Below are 11,026 nucleotides of genomic sequence, written 5' to 3' on the forward strand. Positions count from 1 at the left end.
AACATGACCCATGACTGCGGAGAGCTAAATGCAGCACATCCAACAATTGCAATGACTCTACTTGGAAGTTACAATGCTACCAGCTCCTGTACAGGCTGCTAGAGGAAATGGTTATGCTGTCTGACAGGCCCCCCAGGCAGAGGCTTCCTAGGTCACCATCAGAGTACAGGGAGATGGATGCTGGCCAACCTCCCCTTCCATTCACCCAGCTTCAAAATAGTGCTTGTACTGGTCCTTTATTTCCATGACACCCAGAGTCTGCACACTTGATTTACAGGAACACAAGACAATCACCATCATCTTTCATACAGAAATGCAACTCCTGGAGCCTACATGCCTGGAACACTCCAGCGTGAGCAGAGCCAATGCCTCATCGTTAACATGAAGTCTTGTAGTCCATGGCTGCACTTTCAAGAAAGGGTTATGAGCTGCACATGACCAGAATTTTGGCTCTCTCTCCACCTTCTGTCACTGAACTAGGTAGGGTAGCAAGGGAGCTACCAGCCTCCCTTAAGGGCTAGACAGAAGGAAGCAACTAACAGGGACGAGCGCCTAAAATTCACTGTCAACCTGTAGATTTCCATGCCACAGTGAAATTAGTACGGTCAGAGTCTAGCGCCGTTGGGGCTCTACTGTCCTTGGCACTTCACAAACATAGGAACAGTAACTACCCTAAAGAGCTGAGCTTATGTTGTGCTAGTTGTCTGTACGGCACTGCAAGGATTTGAGCACCAACTCCTCCAGAGCTATTTTGGTCATCTGACCTCATCTCTACTCCTCTTAGCATGAAGGGCACAAATCCATTTTATCTTCATAGGCTACATTCTGTGCTCTCATCCTGTTCAGCTTCTTTCCTCCTGCAATGATATTCTTGTGTCCTAATTTCCTCATTCAGGCACTAATAAAATCAGCTGCTATTGGGCTCTTGGGGTTAAAAAGACCAGAAGTCAGATTTATAAACCAAACCATTTAATCGTCTCATGGAAGTAAACAGTACAGGAGCTCAGCCTCAAGATCTCCTGGGCAACAGGCTGGGCAGGTAACTTCATCCTCTGGGCAGGACCCTCAAAGCAGAGATCAGGCGTGGCAACAGAATGCATGATGGCAAGGAGCAGCAGCACAGATGGAAGGGTCACGTATACAGTTTAGCACTTTTACATACTACGTGGTTGTAACCCAAATAGCCAGTAGTAAACCTAAACCATGAGGGAAGGAGACAGACAAGCATCTTGGAGCACAAGATTTTACTGGCAGGGGATGACAAACACTGCACTTTACCTTTGCTTGTTTGCTCCCTTCTCTGTGCTGAGGACTGAACTGACAGGGGCCTTCCTTCCCAGGAGTAAGACTGCCTGCTACTTATTACAACTGCCAGTTTGCATGGACCGAATCCCCTCTTCCCATTCTATCCAGCTATCTGCCTGTATGATAGAAGGGCTGAGGCAGCTGATCTGAAAGTGCCTCCCACGACAGGCAAGAACAGAGAACTCTGATCACTTTAACAAGTGAAAAGAACCTTCTAGCAGCAGAGTGATTTAGTTTACAAGATTTTAATTTACAAATAAAAAACTACACTTCTCATTTTTTCTCCTTTTTCTCCTCTTTCTTGCCATCACTCTTCTCCTTGTCTTTCTCCTTCTCATCTTTCCTCTCCTTTTTGCTTTCCTCCTTTTCCTGACCTTCCTTCTTCTCTGCATCTCTGTTGGCAATCTTATTGTTGATGAGGTTGTGCAGGGCAACCACAGACCGGATAAGAGAAGCTAAGTAGACCACCACCATCTGGTCATTGGTCTTCAGGTAAAAGGCCTTGACAAACTCCTGCAGGTTGACATCTGGCAGCAGGTTGAAGACATCCTGAAGTTGGTAAATGATCTGGTGATTGATGGGTAGTTTGCCCATGGCCACTTTCTCTAGGTAGCTCCTGATATCCAGAAGCTTGGAGTTCAGTCCCTTCAAACCATGGACTTGGTTTGTGATGCGCTGGGACAGAGTGCCCACCGTTGTGTCTTTAATATCTCTGAAATACCCAAAACAGGAAGGAGAAGCCTTAATGTTACTTTACATACATTTATTTGAGCTAGAAAAGATCTATAAAAGGCTGCTTTGTAGAGTAGATAAAGTAAAATTTTACAAAACATTTCACAGCAAAGATTCAGAAAAAACTGATAGACATTGGGTGCATAAGAAACACCTAACAAATCTGATAAGTGTCGTAATCTATTATGCATACGTGTGTTCTCTATGGACCCAATATTCATTAGGACTACTAATCTGATGGTTAGAGGACACAAAGACGTGACTCCTAGGTTCTATGAGAGGCTTTGTCACTAACTCACCCTGGGGACTTGGGCAAGTCGCGTCTCTCCAGATTACACAGCTGTAAAATGGGTATAATAATTGCTCAACACCTCAGGGGCCTTGTGAGACAACTTTTCAATGAAGGATCTCAGATTGCTTTACAAATACAAAGAGTGAAGGCAAGTAAAAGCAAAATCTCCCCCAGGGACCATTTGTAAACAATGCCCTTCTGCTCTTTGAGTCTTGATAGATGAAAGGTCTGTGTAGTCTACCCCAGACATTTCTGCTCTCCTTTCTGATGGGAGGGGCTGTTGCTATCACAGAAACAATATGAACATCAGTATAAAATGGAAACTTCTCTCATCTATAAAGTGTGACTTAGCTTGAGACACTTCAGAACAATGTAATTTGCTGGAGTTCAAGGAGCAAGGTGAAACTGAAGTTTGATTGATTTTTTTCAATAGTCACAGAAAATCAATTAGAAATGAATTCAGCAGATTCTGTATTATGCAGTATTGCTGAATTAACCTGTTTTGTTTAAATTAGTGTTTAAGCAGCACGTAACAAGGTCCTTGTTTCCTGTTTCGTATCCCTAGCCAGGGATCTGGTGCCACCATTTGTTAGATGGATAAAGTGAGCTGCCATCCAATCCTTGAGGAAAAGATTTTTCATTCAAATAAAGCTTTTACCGTAACAAGTGTTCAACACCAACTTCTTCTGCTTCCTCAGCTCCAATTTCACTGGTCACATGTTCAAAAGTCTTGGAGGTTGGAGTTCCATCCTTTGTTGGGTACAAGGATGGGAAGGTGACACGGTTAAAACTAGACAACAGAAGATTACAGGCGCCAGCATAACTTCAAACGAGCCAGATTTGGGCCTGTGCATGTGAACAGTAGAACTGCTCCAAAGAAATTTCAAAGCACAGAAGATTTATTGGAAGCTGGATTTGTTTCAAGACAACAGCACTGTATGCTTTATCCAGAGCTACGTCTGGCCTGCTGTGATGAATAAGTGGCACATGCATGATACGAATCGGGTCAGAAACAGCCAGTGAGAAAACATAAGATGGAGTGGAGAGCACCACACAGCCACAGATATGGTGAAAACAGAATCCTCAAAGTGAGTTAGTTAAGTATAGGAAGGCTAAGGAACTGATATTCTTTAAATGAATCTAGAAAAGTGGCTAGAGATGCCACTAGAAGTCAGACGGAGATCATTACCAGAACAACTACAATTATAAAATAAGATACTTTAACTTGCTGCCTAATTTCTATTACACACCAGTTAAACTGAGGCAGATGTCACTAACACACAGATATGCTAGAGACATCTGAGATGTCGGGAACATGACACTCTGGATAGTAATGCTCCTCCCTCCACTTCATCTGTAGCATTATTCTTGGTGAGGCTAAATAGTTTCTAGTAGTAAATGTGCAGGGCTACGTACTGGCGTGAGTGTGTGTTACTCAGTGGCAAGGTATTTTATTTGAAGATGGGGCCTAGTTATTTTTGAGGCTTGTATTAGTTTTGGTTGTACCATGCTACAGGTCCTGTGGGGACCAACAGCTGTAAGAACAAGAGTTCACAAAACCAGAAAAAGCCCTATAGATTTAAAACTGGGGATGCTGGGAACAGCTGTCTGTCTCCACCATGAGCCTCAGACAGATAGTGATAGGACCAGGTGTGTGTGTGTTTTTGTTTTAATATTTCTGGATTCTGATTTTAAAGCCATCAAAATCAAATATGGATGAAAAACTATCACTCATTGTTGCATACACAGTGGTAGATAAGTGATTAACAAAGACAGTTAAGCCAAACTTGTGTATTTAAGACTAAGCTGGTGAAGATGAGGTGTGTGATTATTCAGACTATTGCTGCAACAAGCTGACATGTATCAGTTGCATCATAAATGCATGCTCCATCCTACTACTTTTTTCATGGGTGTGAACAAACAGTAAAGGAGGAGCATTCTAAATCTATACAGCTAACTGAAGTTACAAGAATCTGCAGAGCTCCTTGGGTCAAGTAGGAAGAAATTGCTTCTTTTCAGGAGTGTTGGAGGGTAGATAATTTTGGTTCAATAAGCTGAAATTTACAGTGGGGGTTCAAACACTGATTTCAGGTTTAACCTGAAAGGCATAAACTTTTCTTAGCAGATGCAATGTCCTCTAATGAACTAAAAAAGGCAAATTGATGTAGTGGAAAGGGTACTCCAAAGGACAAGGCAACATGCTTTAACTTATCTATTTCCCAAAGCACCCCTTTCCCTTTTGCAGGAAATCCCACAGTACTCTGAAAATGACAAACTGAAATGTTGAATACTCACATCATGAACTTCTTCAACTGAAATATAGGCTTCTGTTGGAAGCCCCAGGTCCTTTGGCTTTACATCAATAATTACCAATACCTGGTGGAGAAACACATCTTAGACGAAACCTACTTAAGGACTAGAAGAAACATTTTGTGGTCAACTTCTAATTCTCTAGCAATGACAAGCTTGTTATTCAATCCAAGAGTTTCTAACTGTAAGCACGGAGAAAATGTCTGCCACTGTTTCAAGGGAGACTGATCAGTGTGCGCTGTTCATATTACATCTGCCGTACTATATCTTACTGTTTCACATCACTACTGTAAATTGCAGCTGGCGCTGAAAGAGACTGCAGGTTCCTAGAAGCTCCATAAACAGTTTAAGTGCATCACTTACAGAATTAGGACAGTATCTTTTCATGAGTTCATTGATGGCAATGTCATTCTTGTGTAGTTTGGGGCCTGTGTGGTACCAACCAACAATTCTTTCTCTAGCTGGAAAAAACAAACAATTATTAGAGTCAGAATCTGAGGGAGACACTCCTAATGGCAGGAAAATAGTTTGTACAGAGGAATACGAGAGCTCAAATACAGGTGCTGCCTGACCCTGGATTGTGCCCAAACTTCCCAAAGGATATCAAATAAAACTCCCACTTCTGCTTTACCGACACCAGTAAAGGCCTAAACATTTGAAAAAAATGTATTTGTTGCTGCACTTTGCACTCTCTCAGATTTGTGCTGCTGGAAGGCAGTTTGGGCATGGAAAATGGAGTCGGTGACAGCTGAGCGCATATGAAGGCCGGGAGCTGAACAACACATTTTTAGATTCAAAATTTACTAGCAAGTCTGGAAAACAGGGCTTCACGGGAAGGTATTTGCTAAAAAGATGATTTTTGTGCCCTGACTCTTCAGTAGCAGATGAACAGGAGATAGATTATATATAGCATTATATTACTGGACAGCATAGGGGAGCAGTTTGTGCATCACTCCAGACAACCAGAACTACCTTAGCAGTATTCAGTCAGGAGAAGCTTTAACAAATGAGATGCAGTTTGGTCATTAAACCAGGCTTTGGAATATCCTTCATAGAAAAACTTTAAATCACCAAAAATGCAGAGATAACATCAGCAACAGGCCATGGTTGACTTCAGCATTCTTACGATACAGTGGCAAAGCAACCATTCTCAAGGCAGAGAGGTTCCAAATCTTGCTGGTTTTTTTTTTTTTTAATTTGAATCAGTGCTTTGATTTGTACCCAGGAGCAGACAGGAAGCCAGAGGTGTTCAAAGCCTAGATTTTAGTGTCTCATGCGGCTCCACTTCTTTAAACAGATGAACTGCCACATTCTGCTCTAGTCAAAGCTTCTGAGTGGTCTCAAAAGGTAGTAGCCAGATAGAGCACCCTGCAATAATCCATCTTGGAAGTGCCAAAGGCATGGATCCTGTCTGTCAAATATTTTACACCTTTATTAGCTCTGAATGATCCCTGGGTTATGCAACATAGCACTTTCTAGCAGACAGGCCGTGGGGATTTCTCAGAGACAAAAGGGGGCCAATGGGGCTCTTGACATCCTATTGCACAAAAACTTCAAAGATAGTGAGCTGTAAGACCTGCACTATCCTGAGTCTCAGACCCTGTCTACACTTACCTCCGAGATTTGGTGGCAGTCGACGGGAGTTACGCAAGATTTCTGCATAGCTCGTGTAACTCCCGTCGACTTCTCTGCTCCTCTTCTGCGCGCCGTCTTCACTGCACTGCACCGACGGGAACCGCGTTCCCATCAATGCAGCACTACGGCACTTGTGAAGGTGGTCTTAGTACGTTGATTTCTGGATCGACTGAACGGGTCTTCACTGACCGCTCAGTCAATCCAGAGAAATCGATCTGACAGCGGCGACTTTGCCACCATCAGTGTAGCCATAGCATCAAATACTTAAGGAATCATAAGAATATCAGCAGTCTAAATAGTTGTCTGTACAAGAGTTTTTCCAAGGGCTGGGAATGTTCACAGGAGAATTACTGTTGCCTCTCCTGATTCAGTCCCCATAATCATATAAAGGAAAGAAAAGTGAGACCTTTATAAACAAAACAAAATGAACCTTTCTATTTTATCAGTTCATCTGTGTTTGTAATTCAGATGTGTGCACCCACAGGAGGGAAAGGGGGCAAAGGGAAAGGTGATTCTGGTGGAAGGGATCACAGGAGCAGGATTTGAATTTCTTATTTAATCACCAAGATTAAAATAAATAGCTATTTAGTCCCCAAGAATTGTCACCTCAGTTCTTGGAAGTACAGAGCAACCAGGAGTCTCAAAGAGAGAGTTTCTAGGCAAATATCAATCATTCACAGTGTGCACTTACCATTGACTTTTTTAAACATTCCATACATGTTCTCCAGATAATCATGGTCTAGAAACCATACAGAGTCATCTTTATCATCCTCATCGAAAGGGACTGGGAACAAAACAAAGTTAGTAGTATTTAGTATCAATATTTAGTAGTTCAAGCTCCAGCCTGAAACTTTCATAAAAAAATCCAATTTTTTCCATAAGTTCTTGCCTGCAAATGAAGGGGGGGAAAAAAAGTAATTTAGCTGAATTTTGATTGAATACAACTGTTCTGCTATATGGTGCTGCAAATACTGCCATAAACTGAACAGCAACATTAGCTGATTCTTTCAAAGAGGTGTTCTGATAATTACTGAATTAGTTCTAGAATCGCTCAAGGAAAAACAAAGCAATTTGAATTATTCTGGGCAAACAACATCTACAAAGTGTTCATGGTCATATAAGGAACATTCCATGGTATGAATAATTTACAAAGAACTGGTATGTAAGCACTTCTGATAAAGAAAATTGTGGGTCCCAATAAGTCACTATAGTGTGTTTGGTCAACAGAGGTTTGAATAATGAAAAATTACTTTGTGGTGTAAAGTACATACCATTAGTGCATTAAGAAAAATAAATTCCATGAAATCTGTTTAAAATAATTACTACATGTGCCATTTTCTTGAGTAAAGAACTAGTTTGTTTTGTTAGTTCACATTATGGAAAACAGGCTACAAGTTTAGTTCTGAGCAACAGGGCTTTAATTTACAGGAGCATAAAGATCTCCAATTATAAAGTTTTATTAATTGGCAGCCCTGGATCTTAGTGACTAAACTGCTACTCCATCCCCACAACTCTGCAAAAACAACCAGGATTAGGCCACACTTTTGTTCCCAGATTTTCAGGCGGAAGCCAACAGGGATGATTCTGCTTTATCAATAAATACCCCCATTGGAAAGGAGATGAATAAGAGAAGATGAGAGGAAAATAAGAAAACAAAAAGGCCAGAAAAGACCACACAGGTACTGATTTTACCACAGTACAAAACCAAGGTTCAGACTCAAGAGGCAAGCATTTGAATACAAGTGAAAATACACTTTTTATTAAATATCTGTGGAACTCTCATGGGGTATTCTTAAAGAAAAAAAGGTACTTTTCAAATAAACATTAGATCTTCATATGAATAAGTAACATCTGCAGTGACACTAGCTAGGTAACTTAAGCCATGAATCATCAAAGCCCAAGGTCATAAAATGATCACAATTCAGGATCAGGAAGAAATCTTCCACCTCTAAGAGAATACCAAACAATTGCTGCTTTAGGAGTTTTACAGCTGCCTCTGAGCATTCAGCATTGGATACTGCTGCAGAGCAGGAGAAGATTGATGGGACTGGGTTCTTTTGTAATCAGATAACTAGCATTTTTCCATGAAAATGCAGACACCATAGCTTCATGAATTTATAAATGGGAAGAAGAGTTTGAGATGTGCCTGGATGGTGCAAGACCACATTTGGCAGTTTTTCTGCTAGCTAGCTTAATAAGTGGTAAACAGAACGGGACACCCAAACTCACCTGCAAAACTGTTGGATACATCTAATATTTTCTTCTGCCAAGAGCCCAGCAACACTCCAACAACTCGCTTCTGATTCCCAACTTTTCCTATTCTAAACAGAAAAGACGGTCAGACTTTGTATTAAGAAATGCAAAATATTTGATACTGGAAATAAAACACCAATAGGCCAAATTAATCTGTGTCATGTGACTTTTTAAATTAGACGATAAACAGCACGTGCTTGTGGAGGAGGAGATGCGAGAACAACAGGTTAATATGCTCCTTGTCGTTACTTAGTTAATTTATATCTAAAGAAGTTGTTACAGTGCACTCTAAATCCAGGCACTACACTTGTCATTTATCCTCTAATGTGAAAAATGCATTAGATGTTTCCATGCACCTAATAGATACCACTGTAACTGAGATTACTGTCATAAAATAGAGGGCTACTACTGCATTTGTTCTGCAAATCAAGATGTAAAAGTACAGTAAACTTTCAACTTTGTTCACTGTCATCCCTAATTAACTTTTACAATAGTAGGTTTTTCTCTGCTATTGTATGATGCCTTTAAGGAAAAGATTTTATTTTTTTTTAACATTAAGAGCGATTGACAGTTGATGCAATTAAGTTAATTTTAGGCACATTGAGCACAAATTGTACTCTGTTTAGAGGAATATAATTTCTCTGTGGAGTGAATTATAGCTTTACCTATAAAATCTGTTTAAACCAGATAAATGAAAAATGCCATATTTCAGTATGCAGAGAACATACACGCTACATTTAAAACCACAGTCAGTTATGCCTAATGAAATGGTATTTACAACTCGTTAACCAATTTCATAGTATTTGAATGTTACTTTAACTTTGGTTGAATTGTTCTTGCTTAAAGGAAAAACAAATAAACAAACCTATTTGGGAATACCATGTCCTTTAATGCAAGCATAAACTGTCATCCCTGTGATTTACTAAATCACAAATGATACCCCACGATAGAGCATGTAACTAGCTCCCACTAAATCACATTGGTACTGATCGAACTCCTTATATCCCAAAATTAGATGAACTCATCTCTCCTAAACTGTTGCTTTTGCAGTCCATTCGTGCAGCTTTAGGATACTGTAGTTGCATGTTATGGATGCTAGGTCATTGCACTTGCTAGTGTTGTTTTTTATGGTATACAGAACCATGCATATGCATGGTCCCTGTCTTGAAGGGCATATGTTTTAAGTTAAATACTGGCTCCATGATTTTCAGAATTGTTCCCAAGTTACCATAACTGCAGGAACATCCTGGAAACTGTCCAGGCCGATGGTTTAATAAATTGTCAATTTGTGTTCACAATTGTAGCAACAGGCCATGCTCCCAGATGTGAATAGCTGGTGCTGACTCTTACATTTATGAGGTTACCTAGACTTCTGCTCTCACGGCCGGGGCATTCCACCTTTCTGGCACACAGCCATAATGTCAGGCCACTGAAGCAGGATCTCCAGGTTTCCTGAGAGAGCTGCGCTGGGTTTTACTCACCAGTGGGATCCGGAGCAGATGGCACAAAACCTAAAGCTCTGCCTCGCTGAGTAGCTAGGTATAGCGGGGGTGACAGACTGAGTCAGTAAGGCGGAGTTTAAACAGCAGCCTGGGCTCTTCCAGGCCGTGCGGTGCGGATACAAAACGTAGGACGAGCCCCACAGCCTGGCCTAGCTCTCCGGTGCACAGCACGTGTGTGTGTGTGTGTGTGTGTGTCTGTGTGTGTGTCTGAGTGTGTGTGAACACACAAGCCGGGCGATGCGTGTCTCAGCACCGGGAGGCTGGCGCGATGACTTGCTCGGCTACGACCGGCAGCCCGAGAGGCCGGTCCCGGGCAGGGCTCGGTGCTGGGGGCCGCAGAACGACGCCCAGGGGTCGGCGGGGCGCTGCCTAACCCCACTCGCCGGGGCGCCTCCGCGGACAGTCCCGCACCCGGCCTCAGGCCCACGAGCAGCCCCGCCCGCCACTCTCCGCCGGCAGCGCCCGTGACTCCGCGCCCCGCGCCAGGCCAGGCCGGGCCGGGCCGAGCCGAAGGGGATGCGGCCGGTGCCCCTCAGCCCGGGCCCGCACGGGGAGCGGAGCGGGCCGGGCCCGTGACTCAGCGGGCGGACGCGCCAGGCTCCGCCGGGCCTCACCTGTTGAAGTGATCCACCACGCTGAGCAGCACCAGCGGGTGAACCACCACCCGCTCCACGGCCAGCTCCGGCATGGCGCCTGCCTCGGCCCCGACTCGCTGCGACCCGACCCGACCCGCCCGGCCCCACACACCGCCGCCCGCTCGCTCGCTCGCTCCCAGGCCCGGCGCCTGCCTCAGCCTCGGCCTCAGTCACCGCGGTCCCACACCCCGCTGCGTGCCAGCGCTCCCGGCATGCACCGCTCGGGGGCTGGAGGCTGCGTGACCACCATCTTGGAAAGGGCGACGAGAGGGAGTAGGCAAGACGCCATCTTGGAAAGGTCACTGGCGGGGGCTGTGGCGGCGGCCCACGCGCCAAAGCAGCGCCGCCATTTTGGGAGGGTC

At 43.5% G+C, this 11,026-nt stretch overlaps 1 protein-coding gene across 1 annotated transcript; it reads right to left on the reverse strand.

Annotated features, from left to right (window-relative positions):
* Nucleotides 1-952: 952 nt before the first annotated feature.
* On the reverse strand, nt 953-10,788 carry PSMD7 (proteasome 26S subunit, non-ATPase 7). Its single transcript, XM_067543392.1, has 7 exons — nt 10,644-10,788; nt 8,504-8,595; nt 6,966-7,058; nt 5,003-5,100; nt 4,625-4,705; nt 2,988-3,079; nt 953-2,017 (listed from the first exon to the last, which is right to left on the reverse strand). The coding sequence occupies exons 1-7, from the start codon at nt 10,715-10,717 to the stop codon at nt 1,579-1,581; spliced, it is 969 nt and encodes a 322-aa protein (XP_067399493.1). The 5' UTR covers nt 10,718-10,788; the 3' UTR covers nt 953-1,578.
* Nucleotides 10,789-11,026: the final 238 nt, after the last annotated feature.

Source organism: Emydura macquarii, unplaced genomic scaffold, assembly GCF_026122565.2.
Source record: "Emydura macquarii macquarii isolate MOO-44397 ecotype Brisbane River unplaced genomic scaffold, CSIRO-AGI_Emac_v2 contig_839, whole genome shotgun sequence".
NCBI classification, from domain to species: domain Eukaryota; kingdom Metazoa; phylum Chordata; order Testudines; family Chelidae; genus Emydura; species Emydura macquarii.

Bases quoted from the DNA above. Each gene is read 5' to 3' on its own strand.
- PSMD7 (XM_067543392.1), bottom strand. From the start codon at position 10,717: ATGCCGGAGCTGGCCGTGGAGCGGGTGGTGGTTCACCCGCTGGTGCTG. The intron at 8,596-10,643 runs GTGAGGCCCGGC...TTTTCTGTTTAG, and splicing joins GTGGTGGATCACTTCAACAG to AATAGGAAAAGTTGGGAATC. The intron at 4,706-5,002 runs GTAAGTGATGCA...TTTCTCCACCAG, and splicing joins AAAGATACTGTCCTAATTCT to GTATTGGTAATTATTGATGT.